This window comes from Polypterus senegalus, chromosome 3, assembly GCF_016835505.1.
Source record: "Polypterus senegalus isolate Bchr_013 chromosome 3, ASM1683550v1, whole genome shotgun sequence".
NCBI lineage: Eukaryota > Metazoa > Chordata > Cladistia > Polypteriformes > Polypteridae > Polypterus > Polypterus senegalus.
The window spans coordinates 234,674,222-234,697,548 of NC_053156.1; the positions used below are offsets into that span (position 1 = coordinate 234,674,222).

At 38.2% G+C, this 23,327-nt stretch overlaps 1 protein-coding gene across 7 annotated transcripts in view; it reads right to left on the reverse strand.

Moving 5' to 3' along the window:
- Nucleotides 1–23,327, reverse strand: part of dtnbb (dystrobrevin, beta b) — a 219,146-nt gene that overhangs the window by 111,620 nt on the left and 84,199 nt on the right. For all 7 annotated transcript variants that reach the window (XM_039748782.1, XM_039748781.1, XM_039748786.1 and 4 more), the window contains exon 10: nt 12,665–12,789. In XM_039748782.1, coding sequence (XP_039604716.1) covers nt 12,665–12,789 — 125 coding nt within the window. The remainder of the gene's footprint in view (nt 1–12,664; nt 12,790–23,327) is intronic.

Below are 23,327 nucleotides of genomic sequence, written 5' to 3' on the forward strand. Positions count from 1 at the left end.
AAACACTTAAAGTAAGTATATAACAAACAATAGTACCTGAGTGATTTAAAAATCATTTTGCCCTGATGATTGTCAGCTTGTGGACCACGTGAGTCACACTAAGGGACCATTGATGGTCCGTAGACCACACTTTGAGAACGACTGATTTACATCCTTGTGGAAAAAATAGAATTGTTAAGATTGTAGAGTAACACTGCACCATTTTATTGTGCTACAGATTTATGTTTTTAGAGTAAAAAAAGAGTATGACCTGTGGTGGATGGCCGGCCGTCTGGGAGCTGGAGGATTGGTTATTTGTGATTAGTATTAGTGATTTATATGAGTATTGGGGAGGAGAGTGTGCTTTGTACACTGTGGAAATTGAATAAAGTCGATTTGAGGACTTTTACCTGGTGTCTGGAGCCGTGGACAGGGGTTCAAGGGAGCGAGAGTGCCCCCTATCGACCACAGTGGCGTAGTCGGCAGGATACTCCAACGTCTACTGCAGAGGACCTGTATAAAAAATTTCTGTGGGTAGTGAACCCCGAGAAGACTACGGAGTCAGGAATCGCCACAGCATCGCCAAAACCCGGAAATTACGAGTCCAAAATGGGGAAGAGGAAGGGCAAACAGAGCGACAACACCAGCAGGAGCGCCGTAGGTGCAATGGCCGATGCTCGGGAGGAGTCAAGGAGCGGCCTTACAAGTCCGGAGAAACCTCCAGGAAGCAACGATCACTCTGAGGTACGTGCCGGAAACGACATTAAAAATCCTTTTATTATTACTCACTTTGTTCCGTGCATGTACCTTAGAGATGACCACCTGGAGGCTCCGAGGGAAAAAGGAGACTACCCTGAAGACGACGGCCTGCTCCTGTCGAAGCCAGAGCGCCTAGGAATCGACTTCCGTGTGACGGTAGCCGAAGAGGGACACGGCAACAAACCCGATGCTTGCTGGGAAGGAGGAGGACCGCGTCCCGCTGTTTGCGCCTTCCAGCCCGAAGGAATGGACTCTGGCATTCCGAAGGGGAAGGGGGAGGCGAGCGAGGCACCGCTCACCCCACAAAAAGGTAAGGAGGGTCGGGAAATGGCTGATCGGGAGGTCACACAAATAATAAAAAAGACAGACCGCAGCCTGCTAAAAGAAGCGGCCCGTTCCTCAACCTGTGAAGAGAACTCCAAGTTCCAGAAGCCTCCGCGAGACCTGTCAGAGCACTTGCCATAAGTGGGTGTGCTCATTGGCTCTCGGCCAGCAAGAAAGAAAGACGAGGAAGTAAGTCTTCTGCCGGTCGAAATAAATAATATTGACTTGCGGGAACTCGAGCGCTTAATCGAGCCCGTAGCAAGTTTTTACAGGTCCTGACGACCATTGAGAAGATCGTCGGGGAATTGGGAGCTGCAGCCAAAGAGCCGTTGGCGAAGGTGAGAGATTACATGCGGCGATTTGGTGGGGAGCCTCCAGTATATCATAATGTGGCGGTACAGGTATGTGAAACCCGTACCGTATATAAAACAAGAGGGACGCAGTGTAATCCGGGCCCGCTTTTAATAAATAGTGGGTGCCAATACACGGCGTTCCCTACAAGAGAGGCCGGTACGTTAACTGAGTGGGCGGCGAAAGGGCTAATCGATCCGGGGCAGCTAGACAGTGCTGATTCCCGGAGCGAGACGGCCCTAAAGACGCCGCCACCGGTAATGTGTAAATCAAAAGGGGTGCAGACAGTAAAGAGTCTCTCTTTACTTAATAGAGAGACTCAGATTGTGGACAAGCCCCAGATCAAGCAGGAGATTCCGAAAATAAAACGGGGGTCTCCTGACAAGAAAGGGATAGAAGCAAATAGAGAGAAAGCACCATTAGAGGAGGCAGGGGTTTCTCTCCCAGCAAAAGAAGGGGCGGCCCTAACGTTTCCCCCTTGTTTTCAGTCACGCAGGGGGAGAATACCAGGAGGACAGAGGCAGTGTTACGGATGCCGAAGGTTGGGCCACATTTGGAGGAACTGTCCTTGGAGAGAGGGGGACAAGTTCTCGGTTTGGACTAATATTCCCCCTAGGTTCTCCAGGGACCAAGATGTCCGAATTAATCAAGGCTCAACCAGAACGTCCTCTTGGAGGAAGACTTCCCTCTGGGGCAGGCCGCTCCGAATCATTATAATTCGTCACTGGGAGGGGAATACTGTGGTGGATGGCTGGCCGTTTATCCTGGCCAATACCCCCAAGCCGCCAGGTGGAGCCCTCCTTGCAGCATGGAGGTTCCCAGAAGACCAGCAGGGCATCATGGACAATGTGGTTTTTATGCACAGCCCTGCTGGATGCCATGGAGGCCACAAGAGGGAGCTGCAAAGAGGACCGAGGACTTCTTCGTGCCCTATGACCCGGAAGTTCATCATAGGAGGAGCGACGGGCTTCCGGGTTAAAGAGAAGAGCTTTTACCTGACCCGGAAGTGATTGAGAATCGCATGGACTGGGGATTGGGAACACTTCCGGGTCAGGAGATATAAAAGGACTGTGAGAGCTCCCAGATGGCGAGCTGAGCTGGGTGGAAGGGTGGCAACGCGTCTGGGAGCTGGAGGATTGGTTATTTGTGATTAGTATTAGTGATTTATATGAGTATTGGGGAGGAGAGTGTGCTTTGTACACTGTGGAAATTGAATAATGTCGATTTGAGGACTTTTACCTGGTGTCTGGAGTCGTGGACAGGGGTTCAAGGGAGCGAGAGCGCCCCTTATCAACCACAGACCTTAGGATAAGTAGAGAAAACATTTGAGTGATTCCAGTTGAATGTCCATGATATGATTATTCTAACCTTTTTTTTTTAGCTTTTTATAACTAGACAAAAAGATGGGGTGTTGAGACTGGCATCACTGACATAATGAAAGGAATTTCAATTGTGGATGAAAGCATCTATGCAACAGCTTCATAGCTCTGGTAGGATAAAGTTTGCTTGCCATTATCACTGGAATATTGTCCAAGTAGTACTTCAGAGGGTGAGGTAACACAGTCTGCTCCAACTTTGCTTTAAGACAGAATGGGTTTTTAAGTAACGAACAGAAATTGGGACACCTGTGCAAATTGTTTGCTTCAACTTGAAAGGCTTAATTTACTGGTAGTTGCCGACTTACCACCATGTTCGGTTCTGACGGACCAGTCTTAAGTAGATCTGGCCCAGTCTTAAATAGATCTGGCCATAAAATGGACTGGTATATGTATTCAAATCTGACTATATGAATAGTACTGTACAGTAAGTCCCTTAAGTCATATTGTTTGTTTTATATACTTTTTTATCATCATTCTAACCACATTGTGTAGATTTTCTATCTTTTTTGCATACATTTTTTAAATTTTATTATTTTGTATTGTTATTATTGCTGCTTGCATGGGTGCCAACCTTTAACAGGTTCACAAATCCTTTCTTTGTCTGTGTTATGTTACATGATCAGTGTGAGCCTCTCCCAATCTGCCTTGTGTTAACTGTAAGAGCAGAAATTATTCCGGCAGAGTCTGAGCGCTCATATGTTTTCTGTTTTAAAATTTCAGCCTGTTAATCATAAACATTAACAGATAAAGGAGCCCAGTGTGGTTGAATTACCCCTTTGTTGCAGTTTGTACAAAGCAACACATCATGAGTCTCAATGCAGAAGCTTCAAAGGTTAACCAGATTCAAGGCCTGGGTGCAGCAGTGCAGCACATACATAGAACAACAGTTACAATAAGATAAAGTAACATCCGATTGCATTCGCTTTCATTCCTCCCTCATACTGCTTGATCGCCTTTATTTTTGTGTGGAGATCATTTGTCTTTTTTTCCTGTAATTGTAAGACAAATGTAACTGAATGTAGTCAAAACTGCTGCAGGTAATAAATTTAGATTGAGATGAATGAGTCAGGGCATATGGAGCTGGCATGGTGAAAACTGTTGTCTGCCTGTGAGACACAGTAGTGGTTGTAAGTTGAATGGTCATGAGAAGCATAGGTCATAAGTCGCCAACAGCCTGTACTTCAATTGCTGCAGAACATCTGTAGGTTGCATCCTATTAGTTGCTCCCTGAAGGAAGCCCATTTGTAATATTCTGAAATTTCCTTTTTAAATTTTTTGATAACCTAAACTTGAAATTTAAACCCCTGGCAATTTACTGTTTTTACCTATTCACCATTTTAGGTCATTCATTGCATTTCAACCAATTAAATATGGTAAAAAAATAGAAAAGCTGAGGTGTTCTAAAACTTTTGACCAATAGTGTACCCTGATAGGCAAAGAGCATCTCAGCACACCTGTGAGTGAAGGGAGTAACCTCTTTGAGTGACCCAACATTTGCGCGATAGACATATGAGCGCCGACAAAATAGCGGCCATTAAAACGCAGCGTCAAAATCGCGCAAACTCGCGCCGACAAAATCGCGAAAGTTTCATTAAATATTAATTACTAGTTTAAAGCATATATAATAATGTTTATTTTAGAAGTCAATATTAAGAGATACACAGATAGTCCTTAAGATCATGCCCTGCACATGTAGGAAGAATTGCAGCAAGATGTCTTGATAGTTGAGCGTATTTAGACTTGCTGGCTGCCTGACTGCTGGTATATCTGCTTTGTATACGACATGTTATGCCAACCCTCGACTGAGTTATTTGTTCGCGGCATGCCATCAGCAGTTATAACAGTTATAACCTAGCACATAATGTGAACATAATGCACACGTACGCGTCCCACTCTCTTGGCCTCTCTCGCGATTTTATCGTGCCGATTTTGTCGAAAATCAGTTAGCGAGTTTGTCAGCGTGAGTTTGTCCGTCGTGGTTTTGTCGGCTTTCATATGTCCATTGCGCTTTTGTCGGTGAACCCCTCTTTGGTCTACAGCACAAAAGAGGGACAAAGAAATACAAAGAGAAGAGTAACAAGTGTGGCTTCTGAAGAGATTCTTCTGGAAAACTACAGGATATGTAAACTAAAAGATGTCAGGAATGCCTGAACCCCATTCTAAAGTGAATGACATGTCAAGAAAGCTTTGTAAAAACCCACAAAAGATGGTCAGAGAGAGCATGGAGGACTCGCAAATGGTTACAAAAATATACTGGCTGACAGGTGGTGGCAAAATGTCTGAAGAAATGGTCTTTGATAGATAGTTAGATAGATAGATAGATAGATAGATAGATAGATAGATAGATAGATAGATAGATAGATAGATAGATAGATAGATAGATAGATAGATAGATAGATAGATACTTTATTAATCCCAAGGGGAAATTCACATAATCCAGCAGCAGTATACTGAAACAAAGAAACAATATTAAATTAAATAGTAATAAAAATGAAAAAATGAAAAAAAAAATAAAAAAAAAATTTTAAAAATAAAAATAAAATTAATGTTAGCATTTACTCCCCCGGGTGGAACTGAAGAGTCGCATAGTGTGGGGGAGGAACGATCTCCTTAGTCTGTCAGTGGAGCAAGACAGTGACAAAAGTCTTGTCACTGAAGCTACTCCTCTGCCTGGAGATGACACTGTTCAGTGGATGCAGTGGATTATTCATGATTGACAGGAGTTTGCTTAATGCCCGTCACTCTGCCACAGATGTTAAACTGTCCAACTTTACTCCTACAATACAGCCTGCCTTCTTAACAAGTTTGTCCAGGCGTGAATCGTCTTTCATCTTTATGCTGCCACCCCAGCACACCACTGCGTAGAAGAGGGCACTCGCCACAACCGTCTGGTAGAACATCTGCAGCATCGTACTGCAGATGTTGAAGGACGCCAACCTTCTCAGAAAGTATAGTCTGCTCTGACATTTCTTACACAGAGCATCAGTATTGGCAGTCCAGTCCAATTTGTCATCCAGCTGCACTCCCAGATATTTAAAGGTCTGCACCCTCTGTACACAGTCACCTCTGATGATCACAGGGTCCATGAGGGGCCTAGGCCTCCTAAAATCCACCACCAGCTCCTTGGTCTTGCTGGTGTTAAGGTGTAAGTGGTTTGAGTCGCACCATTTAACAAAGTCTTTGATTAACCTTCTGTACTCCTCCTCCTGCCCACACTGATGCAGCTCACAATAACAGTGTCATCAGCGAACGTTTGCACGTGGCAGGACTCCTAGTCATATTGATATACTTTTAAGGGATTTGCAAGGTTTGCAAGATTATAATACAGCAATATTCACCTACTGTATATTTTTACAATTGAACCGCAGATGGGTTAAGTGACATGTTTCACACACATGAAAAATAATTCTGAAATGAATATATGAAAGATTTCTATTAAACATTTCACAATTTTAATAATGCTTTCAGGTTTGAATTAGTTTCATGAAAAACGATAGAATCATTTTAATAAAATAATGTAACATGATATATACGTAAGTAGGATCCAACTATGATCCTCATTTTATTCTTTGTGATGAAAGAGTTTGAAGTACAGTAGATAAAACCATATTCCATCATGCAAGCACACAATTCTGCCCTGTTCACTGAGATAACAGTCCCAGTGATGTTTAATAAATAATTTACACATTTCTGTAAAGCTATTTCCTGGTTATTGGAATTAAGAGGCTACTCTAATATATGAAAAGTTATAAAATATTCTGGATTACGCACACACAAAAAATGGGTAGATGGATGAATGGAAACACTGACATATATACTGCATTACCAAAACTCTGGGCTAATAAATTAGGCTATTCTACTTGTGTGTCCAATAGACAACTGAGAAGTAAGGAGTGCATTTTGATATCACCCCTGTAGTAAGATGATTGCTATGTATTCTAAAGCATATAATTTAAATATAATATGTAGAGACTAAGTACCTCAAATTTCAAAGATTTAAAAAAAATGAAAAATTAAAAATAAACAGATCCAATCCAACTAGTGCCATAAGGATTGTAGGATGATTTTAAATAACCCTTGGAACTCCAACATGTCAATTCAAAAAACTTTTTACTATAATAAAAACATTCAAGTCTGAGATACAATTTAAGAACTTTAAAACGCTTTTAAAAAATCAGTAGTTCGGCTTCATTCATTTTCCAATCTAATTTATTAATGAGAGCTGCACTGGACAATCCTAGCAACAATACTGTACATGAATCTACCTAAATGGGGCGTCATTACACCTCAGGGCTATGTCAATCACATACCTAGATTCAACTATGCATGGACAGTTTGATGCCTGTAGAATACTGGGCATAATCAAGTACTTGAGGCGGTTGGTGAATGTGGGCACAGAGATTATGTATATGTTACAAGCAATGTGTGAAAAGCAGGTATTGAACAGAATGCCTAGGAAATCTATAGAATGTGTGACATCTTTAGGCAAAGTATGAAATGTCTGTTATTTTAATATACTATATGGGTTCACTTTTCCTAGGTATTGTATATATAATACCTAGGCATTAAACAGAATAAAAAATACTATTTGCCTTTTGGCACTGCATAGAATGCTTAGGAAATGTTTGTAACTTTAACTGTTCACACGTTGACGTTCCATTTTTGGCATTCTGTAGATTTCCTAGGCATTCTACACAATGCCTAATTTCACACATTGACAGTAACATATATACTTTGCACTGACAACATTTTAGTCAGGTTTAATAGTCAGGACTTTGGAGTCATGAGGAGGCAACACTAACCATTGTGCCAACCTGCTGTCACATCTGCTAAACTTAGTACATAATAATGCAGTGTATATTACAAAAATCTTAGTAGCAGAATCAAAACATCATAATAGCAAATAATTATAAAGACACAAATTCAGGAAATTGAAAATATCTTGCCATGTTCATTATGTATGCATGTGTTAAGCTCTGGCTTGGTTTCTAGGCAAAACCCCACTGCCATGTAACTTCTGATTGTCAGCAGCAGGTAAGGAAGTGCTCTGACAGAAGGCCTTGTTATGACTTATGCAATCTTTAGGTCTCTTGTTCCTTTACAATTAATATGTAAAATATATTACATGGGTTTTTAAATTGATTACTTGAAAACATTGCCTTTGTGGTTGAAGATATGCTCATCACTGTCTGATTAAACACATTACTACAGCCACTACTTCAAATCAATATGTTTTATTAGTGTAGCAAAAAATTGCTACTCACTATTATCAAAACAACATTAATCTTAATAATTGCCATTAGAAAAGTGAATAAAGCATTTTCACAAACAAGAAATATATTTTAGTTCATATATTACTTTGTATTTGACACAAAGCTTTGTCAACGTCTTTCATGTACCAAAACAAAATTAATTTGAAGGTGGGAACACGAGATTTAAGCAAGGTCCTGCAGTGTTAGGTGTAAGATTTAAATATTATAAGGAATACAGAGGGTGGTATCCCATATTCCATGTTAAACCAAAATGAAATAATGTGCATTGTTAAATAAAAACTACTGAACTACTTAAAAAAGAATCTGAAAAAAGTAACAGTCTGGGCACTTCTCTCTGTCTCCAAAGAGGCAAGCTGAACTCTGCGAAGGAACTGTGCTTAGCAGTTTTAGCATAAAATGGAAACTTGCCAAAGGGCAATAAGAGTCTCTTAAGACTACAGCATTCAGCTTTCAAACAAGCTTGGCAATTTAGGTCAGAAAATGGCATTTACCTTCAGCAGTCAAAAACAATTTATTAAAAAGACATTGGAGATAAAAATGTAATTAGCTATGTGAGCCTGCTTTCCTGCTTTAGATCCTATACAACCACCATAAAATCTAAGCTATTTACCCAAGCTAGTGTTTTACCAGTTCATCAATTCTGGGTTCCAGGTAGCAGGAGCCTATCCTAAACACCGTTTCACATAGCTCACTGCACCATCTTGCTGTCTGAATAATATCTGAACAAACATGTGTTTAAAAGAAACCAAATTTTATTAAAATTTGCCTTATTTTAGCATTTTGTCTGCAACATGTTATGGGGTTGTTTTCTAAATATTTACCATGATATCTTGACATCATGACATCTTTTGCATTTATAATATGATGCATCTACAGTATTTTTTAAACATTTTATTGAATTTATTAAAATCAAACAACATTCCATACAAGAAAGTCAAATTTTACAAAACTAGGTTCAAATCAAGTCAACTCCCACCCATTAGAAAGAAAGCTAGACCAACACAGTGAAACCTTAATAGTAGAAAAGATAAGTAAGTAAATAAATAGAATAAAAAGGGGAAGAGAATCTGCTTCCTCAATCTAAATGCTTATTCTAAAATATTATTAATTAGATCCTGCCAGGTTTTAAAAACGTTTTGCACAGATCCTCTAAATGAGTATTTAATTTTTTCCAATTTCAAGTAGTATATAACCCAATGTCTGAAAAGAGATGAGTTAGGATTTTTCCGGTTAAGCAAGATAAGTCTACATGCTAATAATGAAGTAAAAGTCAATTACAGTTTGTTTGTCCTTTTCCACTTTAAGACCATCTGGAGGTACACCAAATACAGCTATAAGCAGATCAGAAGAGATACTCACGCTGTCTGAAAAGCATTTAAAGATTATGGTCCAAAATTATGTTAATCTGGTGCACACCTAAAACATATGACCCAATGAGGCTGGAACTTTATTGCAACATTTGCAGGTTGGACCTTGCCCTGGAAACATTTTGGACAATTGTAAAAGAGACAGATGTGCTCGATAAATGATTTTAAGTTAAATAATTGTATGCTTTGTATATATGGAGCTAGAGTGAATTCTGTGCATTGCTCCCTTCCATTCCTTTTCCAAAATGACTGAGAGGTCCTTTTCCCAGTGTACTCTGGGATATTTGAAAGGAAGGGACTTTAAAATGTTTTATATGTTAGAGAAATGCAGTCCTCAAGACTGATCAATATTTTTTTCCGTAGTAGAAGTAGGTGGTATGTGAGGAAAGTCGGGCAGGTTTTGTTTTACAAAGTTTCTAACTTGGAGGTAGTGAAAGAAATGTGTTACTGGAAGGTTAAATTTAGAGTGTAATTGTTCATAGGATGAAAAGACCTTGTCTATGTTCAGATCTCTAAGTGATTTAGTCCTGAATGTTTTCCAGACATTAAAAGCTGTGTATGTTTGAGAGGGAGGAAAAAGGTGGCTATCATGCAAAGGTGCCATAGATAAAAGTCTTAAAGTACTTCCTGCATTGGTTCCACATTCTGAGTGAATGAAGCATAATTGGGTTATTAGTATATTGGCTATAACTTATATTTACTGGGGTACAAATCAAAGAATATAAATAATTGCCGCAGGATTTTATTTCTATTGCGGACCAGGCCTGTGTATGTTCATCCATTTGTGTCAATGTCCAGGTTTTTATAGCTTGTATATTTGCCTCCCAGTAATAAAACTGAAAGTTAGGTACAGCCATGCCATCTTCTTCCTTTGGTCTTTGTAGGGTCACCCTTTGGATGCATGGATGTTTTGAATTCCAAACAAATGAGGTTATGACTGAATCTAACTTCTTAAAAAATTATTTGTTGATGTACTGTATATTGGAATGCTCTGAAATAGAAAAATAAGCTTAGGAAGGATATTCATCTTTTCTTCCAGCTAAAGTGAGATGAAGGGTGGACCATCTATGCAAGTCTTGCTTAAGTTTTTCCAAGCACACAGCAAAATTTTCTTGATAAAGAGCTTTTTGTTTACTTGTGATGTTTACCCCTAGGTATTTAAACTGATCTGCGATGATAAAACGGAAGGTGTCCAATCTAATATTGAGGGTTCACTGGAAAGAGCACACTTTTATTCAAATTAATTCTGAGACCGTAAATCTTTTGAAATTCTGATACTGCTTTTAGGACTACAGGCACAGTATTTTGTGGATCTGATATATATAGAGTACCATATCATCTGCATATAGTGACATTTTCTGTTCAAGTCTGATAATCCCCTTTATCTCATAAGCATTTCGACAGTGAACTGTCAGTGGCTTTATGGCGATTGCAAAAATCAGTGGTGAAAAGGGGCATCCTTGTCTAGTAGCACGTCCTAGTAGTCTGAAATAATATTGTTACTACAAACTGAAGCTTTTAGACTGGTATACAGCAGTTTAATCCATGCACATATGTTCGGGCCAAACCTAAATTTTTCCAATATGGTGAAAAGGTAGTTACATTCAACTATATCAAATGCTTTATCTGCATCCAACGATATTATCATCTCTGGGGTGTTAGACTTTGTGGGTGAATATATTACATTAAACAGGCGACAAAGATTGGAAGCTAATTGTATGCCTTTAATAAATCCATTTTGGTATTGTGATATTATCGAAGGAAGAACTTTCTCAGTCCTACTGGCAAGGACTTTGGAGAGAATCTTAACATCGTTATTCAGAAGTGAGATTGGTCTGTATGATGCAGATTGTAATAAATCCTTATTTTACTTAGGAAACACAGTAATTAATGCTTGTCAAAAAGTTTGAGGTACAACTTTATTGTCTCTAGCTTCTGTAAATGTTGCTAATAAAAGGGGAGCTAACTAGTGAGTTCATAGCATCTGGTAATTCTGATAGTGCCAGAGGTTTGTTCAATTCTTCTGCACTGAGAGTACCTAGTAGCGGTATCTGTAATGCATCCAAAAACGCATTAGGTTGTGTTTTGTCTTCTTTAGTCTGAGTAGAATATAAGGCCTTATAGTAGTCTCTGAATGTGTGCATTATATTTTTATGGTCAATGATTTTGTCTCTTTTGCTGGGATTACATTGTGAACTTCCTGCTTGTGGATTTGATGAGCTAAGATCTTGTTAGTTTTCTCTCCGTGTTCATAGTAATGATGTTGTAATTTAAAAATGAGTTGTTCTGTTTCTTTTGTTGTCAAGAGATTGAGTTCTGAATGCAAAGCCTGTCTTTTCTCATGAAGTGCCTCATTCGGACAACTGGCATGTCTATTCTGGTAATTTCACCGATTAGCTCTGAAACCTTTTTGGTTTCCGATTTACTTTTGTAGACAGATAACAAATAATCTGTCCTCTTAAGAAAGCCTTCAGAGTTTACCAGAGGATTCCTGCAGAGATCTCTGAGGATGTATTTGTCTCTAAAAAAAATCAATTTGCTTGGATATAAACTCTGTTCAGTTCTCGACTGCTAATAATTTTGGATGCATCTACAGTATTGTATGTTTCAAATGAATAAACAGTACTGTAAATTATACTGAAGCGAATAGTGTCTGATGTTAATCAATTATCAATGTAAAATGTCTAATAAATAGTGGATAACAAGGACACATTTAAAGAATTACAGGTTGTGCAAATAGGAAATGCAAGGAATTCCTTTGTAAATGCAGTGTTTGTACCTTTGTTGTTTCTGTTTTTCTGTATCATTTACTATGTATATTCAACTGTAGTCTTAAAAAAAACTGCAACACACATTAAGTCAATATGATAGTAGGCACCAAATGTAATAAATTTCAAACTAAATGTCAGGTACATTGATGGCTATAGCTATTCTTAATTTCCATTAAAAGCAGATCTGAATTCATTTTCTTTGCTTTGTCTGTATATTCACATTCTATGCAGAATTTTTTTTCTTTTTCGAAAAATCACATTTAAAAATGTACAGTCATTTCAACTCAGTTTGTTCAGTGTATGTAATCAGTTGAGAGATTTTAGACTGTTCACCTTGATTTTTATAATTCAACTAAACATTTCTGCCACTTTAGATTACAGATTTATTTTTCCTTTAAATTAAAGCAGTCATTTTTTATTTCAGTATTATACTTCAAAAGTCCAGATACCAATTTACTTACACTATATGAGACAAGTCAAGAGGCTTTTCAGGTTGTTCTGGAAACACAGGATGGGGAGGTTCTCGACTAGGGACACATCCAAGAGACTTGCTTATTGCATGACTAAGCTTCTTTGCAGGTGACTTCTGCATAAAAAGTATGGCATTTTTTAATTAATAAATCTAATAATGAACATAACCTTTTCAATTAGTATATTTGAGAAAGAACAAAATATCTTAACCAGCACAAGATGGCAACTACAGTATTTCAGTTCAATTCAATGTACTCTTTTGTAGCACTTTTCACTGATTATAGGCTCAGAGAACTTGCACATCATATATATAGTATAAGGTTATCACAGTAAATTACAAATCATGCAAAATTTAAAATATATTCTCACATATTAAAATAAACACATAATAAACTGAGGAAATTCAATAATTAACATAAGCAAATCATCAATATAAAGTCCTTTAATATTGAGATTGAAATACAGCCAATAGGCAGTGGAAGAAAGGGGAAGAAAGTGGGAAAAAAAACTCTATAGTTGACAACATTCATGTAGAATGTAAAGCTCTGCAGGGTCCATGGTTAGTTATAACTGACACAACCACTGTAATTATGATCTAGGCTAGCTGGCTGCTCTGCGCCTACTAGGTAAATGTTAGGCAATGCAATAAGAAGCACAATAAGTCAATTTATCACTGAATCAGAAGGTTCCCAATATCTCTAATGTTATTTTCTTTGGGCAGGTGTAGTAGCTATTTCTAATTCGACCTCGGGTCCTTCTATACCATTCCTGTAATCAGCGAGTGGCCAAAATAATCATAGGCAAAAATTTAAATAGTAAGTAGGTAAAAGTCAGACAGGATCCAAGATCTCAAAAGTTAGGAATCAATGATGCAGATCTGCAATTCAGACCCATAACATGTAGTCAGCATGCAGAATTATGACTGTAGATGCGGAAAATAAACTGTTAAACATTGATTATTATATTTCAGAATGTCAGAAACTATGGAAATTGGTAGTACAAGTAACATGCTTTATAGGTGTTGGGATTTCTGACACTGAAGCTTAATTGACAAAAGCTATTGATAAAGAAGGTGCTAATTTATACTGCATGTTGGCCTAAATTCTCTTTTTAATAATCAGAGGTGCTTCATACCTGTGTCAACATTAGCAAAAGTCTGAATTTAATTGTGTCTGACCTCTTAATAGTATTTAACAGGGGATGTAGTCTATATAAGACCTGTTATAAGTCTAAAATGCATCTAAAATCAGAGCTTATGTGAATCATTTTGATGTTTTGTGCGATAACTTTGTTTTGCTTTTCCTTACTGCACTCAGTCATGCTTTCTGCCTACATCATCTCCTTTATGCTAACTCATTTGAAAAGACAACTAGAATTTACAAGAATTTATGTTTTTATCCTACAACGGACCTTCTTTCAAATAAGTGCAAATTAACCACATTAAACAGAAAATAAACAAAGTACAATTCTTATTTTTAGTTTTGTAAAGTTGTTTCGCCAAGGGATAGGGAAGTGTTACTAACTGGGATATATTTTTAAATTTTTTGTTTGTTTATTTTAAAAAAATCTGGTACTCCATTGTGGTTTCTCTTTCATACATCAGGGAACAGTTATACATAGGTGTTTCTTTAGATCTAGTAAGCACATACTATCACAAATAATTTTTTCAGCACTGACTCAAATGCAGGAGCCAAGCAGGCCTTAACAGTATTAGGCAAGTTACATGTTAGAACATTAGATAAACGCTCTGCCCCTGTGTTTTTTCACTTTTGGGGTTTTACTATTGTTTTTATTTTGTTTGTTTTTTTGTCTTTTTGTAATCTTTGGCCAAGGGGGTCAGGCCTGTTGGGGATCAGAACTGTTGTGTTGCTGATGCATCACCCACTGCACAACAGCACTTAGGTTACAATTTGAGGCGGCCCATCCAGGTAGGCATGTGGAAAGTCTTATCTATTCGGCATGATGATCATCTTCCTCTGCTGTTGAAGGAGCTGTATAAACTCCACATTTCAGTGGCGGCACTCCCTGAGGTGCGCAGACCTGGGACTGGCCAGATCTCTATAATTGAGTACACCTTTTATTGGTCTGGTCACTCCGATGGCTATCATACTCAGGGAATAACTGTTCCTGTAGCAGATCGGCTCCTTCCAATGGTGACACTCCTTTAAACGAGCATATTATGAGACTCAGACTACGGCACTCTCTAAGTGCCATGTCTGTTGTCTCAGTGTATCCCCTGACTGCGGTGAGGGATGTCTCAGTGAGGGAGACATTTTATTCACAACTTCGCTTAGTGGTTACCCATGAGGTGACACTCCTATGGTCATGGGTGACTTTAATGCAACCACTGGCACTGACAAGCCTGACTATGAGGATTGTGTCAGTCCCCATGGGTCTGGTGATCAAGGTGAAAGTATCTTCATGTTTCTTGACTTTGAAAAACTGGATCCTGTTTTTCATTGAACCTTTGTACTCCAATACTGGTGGTGTGGTGAAGGGGATCGATCACATCCTTGAGGGCATACGCTGGAGGATCTTACAAAACTGCATGGTCTACAAAAATGCCCAATTTGTGAATTCTGACCACAGACTTGTTGTCGCTACTCTGAAGATCCAACTTAGGTCCAGTAGACTACCATCTACCAGGAAAATGAGGCTGGACTTGGCCAGACTCTGAGATCAGGCTGTTTCTGATGAGTTTGCACGCAGATTGTGATTGTCCAACTTATGGACTTGGGTGAAACTGCTGATCCTAATGTGATGTGGGAAACCTTCAGTGACTAGACCCTGAAGGTTGCTGAGGGTTGTGTTGGTGTTGCGAGTGTTCCCAGAAGAGGATGTTTCTTCTTGCAGGGCACTCAGAAGGAGGTGTTTCATCTCGCAGGGCACTCTGGATATCATCGAGAGGAGTCACAGTTCACTGCTTGATGGCAACTCCATTCTGTACCAAGAACTGAGAAGGAAGGCTGCAAGGGCTTTGAGGGCAGATAAGGAGGAGTTTGTTAGAGGAATCAGTGTGCAAGTGACACACCATTTATGGTCTAGTGACCCACGTCCTGCTTACACAGGAATGAAAGTATTATGCACATCCGATTCTGTTCCTCAGAGAGTCACAGTCAGGCAGCTGATTTAACAGTTCTTATGGATGACATTGCAATTGTGACCCGCTGGGCTGGCTACTTTGAGCAGTTGTTCAAAGCTGATCCTCCAGCTAGGACGTTGGATATTTCCGGGTTCACGGTTCTTGAGGCTGATCCTCTAATTGGCTGTGAACCACCCAGTCTCAATGAGATTGCATAGGTAGTGAACCAGCTGAGGGTAGAAAAGGCGGCAGGGATCTGTGGTATCCAGGGTGAACTTCTCCAGGCTGGTGGTAAGGCTGTCAACCTGGCAATGCAAGCGGTCTGTGCTGCCATTTGAGAGACAGGCATCCTCCCAGCTGACTAGAACATGGGACTTGTCGCTATCTGGAAAGGCAAGGGTGATGGCCTGGATTGTGGCAACTACAGGGGGATAACATTGTGCCGGGTAAGGTTCTTGTTTGGGTCATCCTCAATAGGAACCGTGATCACTTGCTCATATACAAGTGCCCAGAGCAGTCTGGTTTTACGCCAAGAAGTCTACCATCGACCGCATCCTGGCACTGAGGGTTCTCATGGAGTGCAAATGCAAATATCAACAGAGTTTCTTCACAGCCTTTGTTGATTTTCATAAAGCATTCAACTCAGTTGATCGAGCAGCCCTGTTGGACATCCTGAGACCATGCAGGATCCCCTCAAGGTTGCTTGATATCATGGCCAGCCTGTACACTAGTACTGTGAAGGACTCTTGAAGTCAGTAGACTGATTGGGAGAGCATGGAGGGTCATGAGGTTGCTGGAACGGGGTGTGTGGTGCTGGTTTTGGTGTTTCCCGTCTAGCTATATGGTTGCAAGACATGGACACTATCCAGTGACCTGAGACAAAGAATGGACTCCTTCGGTATTGTGTCTCTTCGAAGAATCATTGGGTAATGCTGGTTTGACTTTGTGTCAAATAAGCAGTTGCTCACAGTCTCAAATGAGGCACATTACCTGCATTGTGAGGGAGTGTCAATTACACTACTATGGCCATGTGGCGCGATTCCCTGAGGGTGATCCGGCTTGCAGGATCCCCACTGCTGAGGACCCTAGTGGCTAGACCAGGCCAAGGGGACGTCCATGTAACACCTGGCTGCGGCACATAGATGGTCATTTCCAGAAGGTGGGACTGGACTGTGTATCTGCCTGGGAGGTTGCCAACCAAAATCCTAAGTTGTTTCATTATGTGGTAGGTACAGCAGCATGCTGTACCAGTGCATGGTTCCCAACCAGACCTGACCTGACCTATTATTACTTGGGATTTGACTACCAGAGGGCATCATGCTCCATGTCACCGATACTTTACTTTATAATCATGTGCTGCATTTGGTGCAAGGCCAAGATTAAGATTTCTAACCTCAAACAACTTCACAATGAAAGCTCTTAGTAATGAACATCATTCAGTTATCAACTAAGAAATTTCTCATTTTAAACTTGCTTGCAAGTTTCTATTTAGGTTTAAATAATAACTTGTTCTTTAGGTTATTGACTTCGAGCTATTCACCTTCAGACATTGTTCATGGTTTAGTGCTTTGGTTTTGGCAATAGTTTCCGTGATTTTTGGTTTCAACTATGGCTGAGGTTTGCTGAACATACTGTGTATTTTACAATCTGGTTAAACATGCCCTGGCAGTTAGCTCCACTACATTTTGCCAGTAGAAAATTCAGAACAGTCTGCTGGGTCTAAAAAAACAAGAGGGTAGTGTCCATGCTGCAGTCCAGCAGATCACCTCTGGATATACTGCTTAGTAAATAAATAATAGCCTTTACAACAGTATTTGTTAAACTCAGATCCTGGAGGGCCACAGTGGCTGCAGGTTTTCATTCCAGCCATTTTTCACATTTAGCAACTGATTAGTGTTTCTAAAGAAAAATAACTATGTCATTATATTTTATTGACTTGCTTGTTAAGATTCATAACTCTTAATTGTTTATTTTTTCCTTAATTAGCTGACAGCCAATAATGGCATGCAAAGCAAGAAAAATTATGACAAGAAAATAGATCACCAACTAACTCAGGGTTCTCAGATTCAGTTCCTGGAAAGCTACCATTTTTGCCTCAGCCTACTTCTTAATTAAAACCCAATTCTCTTTGTTAATGCAACCCTTTATAAAATTTTCATTGCCTGATAATACCCTCAAGCTGCCACACCAGGTATTTTTAAAGGTTCTGGGTTAACTCTTTTTATTAACAAAAAAAAAAACATGAAGGGTTCCAAATTTTAAAGTGCAAGTCAACTACAATTAAGGCAAATTAGTTTGTTCTATTAGCAGCAGTATCTGGTGACTAATTAAAAAAATAGATAAGAAGACAATCTGAAGGCACTGAGGTCCTCCTAGATAGGAAACTGGCAACCCTCCTTTTAAAGAACCTATTTCAGAGGGAGCTAGTGCCCCCTGCTACATATGCTCTCTCCTAACATTGTAGAAGAAATTTAGGACTATATGTAAAAGTATGGATTGAGATCTGATGATTCAGATCTGCTTAAGATTCCAAGGATATTTAAAAAAAAAAAATGACAAGGTCTTATAAGTCTAACATCTAACTTGCCTAGGATTATTAAGGCCTGTTTGGTTCGACCATTTAAATCATGGCGGAAAAAATTATTTGTCATAGCATTTGTGCTTGCTAGATCTACAGATTGTGCGGATCATATTACTTTTTTAAAAATACAGCAGTTGTTTTGCTTTTTAGCTATTAGACCATCCCATTTTCATTTTCTTCTTTGTGTGACTTGGATGTGAAATGGATGTGTCTTAACTAGCAATGAGCGAAAACCATGAGGTTTGCTTTACTGCAAGTTTGCGTTGTTCAGGAACTTCGCTGAACTTGCTGAAATGCACCGAAGTCAGCAGGGAAGAAGGATATTAACTAGTTTTGAGTGGATTATAATGGTCCATGCAAGCACCATAATATAATCCACCATCCTTTATGGTTTGCTTTGACTACCAATACACTTAGTGGCTAATTGCCCATGCATTTAGATTGTACCTACTTCCCTTATATGGACCTGACACCTGGCTGGCAAGAGGACAGGAGCTCCAGCTGGTAGGACTCGAAGACTGGTTTGCACTATTGTACTACACTATAGAGGCATTTCTCTGTTTGAGCTTCTGAGTATGGGCAAAGCCTGTGACGCAAGGGATCAGCGTTATATCTGTATAATCTGGGAGCTGTTCCTTTCACCACCTGATGCAACACAACGAAGAGTAAAAAATGCTTAAACCAATTATTAAAGCAAAAGTACAATGAAACTAAGCAGAATAACAAGGTATTTTTATAATATCTCATTATGGCCAGCTAATTTACCCCTTAAATAAAAATACTGCAGGTACTGTGGAGTACAAATATTATATCTAAAACTTCTGTGCATGACTGCTATAGCTATATGCGATGTCACGCTGGCCTCAAAAAGCATCATAGGACATTTGGAAAAGTTTGTTTAATCAGGATGCACAACAAATTTTGGTGAGCAAAAATTTGGTGAACAAGGTCTCCTGCGAAGAAAGTATTTGCTATGAAGAACACTTTGGCAAATTTTTTCGATCAACACTGTTCATAACCAATGACAAACTTTCAAGTCTGCTATAACCATCTTTGTTTATCAGCATCTTCATCAACTTTAGAGTGTGGGTAAACAAAGAGAGCTGGACTCAAAGAATAAATCTAATGTTACATTTGATAACAAAGAAAATAAACAATAAATAAGCAAATAAAGAGTTACTTCCCAAAAAAATTGCTTTAAAATTGTTTTCTTGGGAAGCCTATAATTCTTGCATAGATAGATAGATAGATAGATAGATAGATAGATAGATAGATAGATAGATAGATGTACAACACTGTACAGTATTTTGAAAAAGAATTCAATCCCAAAACTATTTTCACATTTACTTAAACTCACCTGACTATATATTAAAGTAAGCTTTATATACCAGCTGATCTACAAAAATTGCCAAAGGATAAATAAAATAAAATTAAAAAATTACAAAATTTTCTAAAAGGAATACATCAAAAAACTTTAATTCTGGTCAGGTTTGTTGGGAACATGTATACTTCATAATACAATCAGATCATAGAGGAAAACTAGCTCCCCTCTGCCAGAAAGCACAAACTGTGGAGTTGATTTGCCTTTGAACAGGACAATGGCCCAAAGCATTCTGCAGGAGCAACAATGGAATGTGAAGAAAACTGATATCCTTGAGTGGCCCAGTCAAGTCCTGACCTGAACTACATTGAACATCTGTGACAAGACCCATAAATTGCTGTTTACTGCTGCTCCCCAACTAACCTGGCATATCTTGAGCAGTTTTTCACAGAAGAATGGGTAAATCATGCTCCAACACATTGTGGAAAATTGAGACTTAGTTAAAAATACTACCTTTTGTAATAGCTGTGAGAGATGGTTTAACCAAGTGCAGAACAGGGAGGGATGAATACTTACAAATTGCTGAATTTCAGTTTATGAGATTTAATTATTCAACAGTTTATAACTGTCTTTCTTTTTTGGAAAGTATTGGGAGAAGGAGTTTTATTTACAACTGGTTGATTTAAAAATAATAATTCTTACTCAAACTATTCAAAATTCCAGGTTTATTTTAAAAACATGTTGACGGTTAAGACACTGCATTTCTAGATTTAGAATCACAGGCCCAGAATTTGCAGGTATGGAGTTTGTACATACTGTACATACTCTTCATGTAGGGATATTTTTCTTTCAGGTGCTTAATATATCCTCCTACATTCCAAAAGTCTATGTGTTATTGGTATAGTCCCAGTTGGGGGTTTTCCCTGTGATGGACTAGTGAAAACAGAGAATCTTAGAGACATTAGCCTGGTTTTTCATCTTGAAGATTGTATATGAAAATTTTTCTTGCAGTTTAAAATATTTGGTAGTGCAAGTGTTAGAAACAGTAATTGGAAGTAATATTTTAATTTTTTTTACAAAAGTTTTATGGATAAAGTTTTCTGTTTTGTTTTAGTAGGTAAACTGTCAATACCTGAAATATTATGAAAAACTATAGTGAATACAATTTTACATTTTATACATTTTTTTAGGGAAAATAAAACATTTATGAGTAGATTTGATGCCATATGAGTGGATTTTCATCATGCCTATCCTATAACAAAATATACAGCCTGGCAAAATAATAAAGCCTGCAGCTTTTCATAATGTGCTAAGTAACTTTAAAAAAACAAAATAACCTCATTTCTTATTGGGCATTCATATATAAATCACTAGTAATTTCACTAGTAATTTCATAAAAAATAGGCTAGTGTATGCGTAGCCTCAAAATATTTTGGGTGTTGAACCTGTAAAAGCCTGATATTATGAAAGATGCATTGTCCACATTTCAATGTGTGCAAACAAATGTTTCCGATTAAACACTCTTTTACAGCCAATATAAATGCAGTAACCTTCAGCTAATTTAAGAAACACAATATACTTACATCAAGAGCTCTGCCCACATGTGGCACAAGGTACACCAAAGACTTGCATTTTGCAATATTGTTTGCTTCCACAACATCTGGTAACTTGATTTATCTGCACATTATCTCTTTCGATTAGCCATGCACATTGCGTAAATACAGCGATGGATAGTGGTCTTACTGACCTCAAATGTCCAATAGTGGTCATTGTGTACAAAGCTATGGAAAAGAGATTTTGGTCTGAAAATGGTGGTCAGCAGCTACCTAGTGGTCCAATAAATTGTAATATGCAATTACAATGGATTTTAATTGTTAATTTGGACATTCTGAAATGTTGTAGTCAGAGGCGTTCATTAACCAAGTCCTCAAATACTATCTCCAAGAACTTTCTGAAGTGCATTTTTTATAATGCATTGCTTCATGGCACATTCAAAAGGTAGTTTCTTATAGAAATATCATGAAACACATGAAACAAAAGGTTCATTTTAGTGGTACCATCTTTGGATGCTATTAATTATGGTTTTTAGCTATGATGTAAAAGTTATTAGACTCTAGCCAGTATTAATTGGTTGTAAATAACATAAACAACAGTACTTATTAACATAAACAGAAATATACAAGCTTCACTTTTTAAGTAATTGAAATTAATGCTATAATACTACTTCAGCTACACCATATGAACAGGACATTGCTCATTTTTCAGTCTAGTCGTTTACTAAATGCTGAATCAAAATGTAGTATGTACAGGCACCTCTGAAAATTAATACATAATAAATAATGAAATAAACCTTCAACTCTGAACATGAAATGTGACAGTGACATTCTTAAAAAACAGTATTTTTTTCTTAATTACAAAACAACAGCTCTTGCTAACGAACAGCATTCATGTAAAATTACATTTTAGCAACATCTTCACAAAAATCCTACATCACACCACCACTGGCTCCAACCCCAACTCCCATTAAAAAGACATATTTCCTACATAGTTAAAGGGCATAAAAGAAGAAAAAATATTTAAGTCACTTATTATAAAATTATTTAAGTCACTGGTTGTATTCGACTGTACAATAATCTAGTTAAACATTATTAAAAGACAGTTTAAATGAGGCAGAGAAAGCAAAATGCAAAAAAGAGGGAATTTTAGATCCTAATATGTAATAGCTAGCAATGCTGCCTCACTGCTCAATCATCCTTAGTTGCAATCACCAACAACTGACTATTGTGTTAGTCGAGTTTTGAACATTCTCCCAACACCCAAATGAGTTTTACTTCAGGACTGCTGATTCACTTCAACATCTGAAAGATGTTCAGGTTAGGTTAATTGGTGATAAGCTGGCCCTGTGTTACTGTGGGTGTGCATGAGTGGGCTTTAGACCTGCATTCCTATTCAGTGTTAATTCCAGCCTTGTGCCAAAATCTGCTTGGATAAGCCCTAACCCCACCACAGTACTAAACTTGATGAAGGAGGTTTAAGAATTGGCACCCTCCCACTATTGAAAAATAATCATATTTTTCTGCAAAATAAGTTAAATTGCACCCACCATTCTATATTCCACCATCCATAGAACAGAAACTTTTCTTTTGATTTAGGTTTTAACATATTATAAAAAAATAAAACAAATTTTCTCAACTCAGCGCAGATAGTAATGGAGGACAGAATGACAAGTGCCATTATGAATATAGCTGTACATCATCTCTCTGCCACACTAACATTCAGTATTTCAGGCAACAAATCACAGTATTCAGCAGAAGTATGTCAAGAAATGCTACCAAGGCACCTTTATATCAACAGTCTCTCAGGTGTATTCAATTTTATAATCAAGTCACCCAGTATATTTGAAAGGAGGAGAGTACTCCTGCAACTGTGTTATATCATTGTGTGCATTAGGGTTGTCAGAACAAACATCACTATTCAAATATAATTTATATCTTTTATGAAAAAATTATTATTCAAAGGCAATTGCTGACACTTGATTGTAAAAGAATGGTCCTTTTTTCACCCCTCACTATGTTCAGAATCATTTTATTCCAGACATGCTGTACTGCAGTATAGAGTATCTATATTTTGCATGTCTTTTGCACATCACTTACACAATCAGTGCTTTTA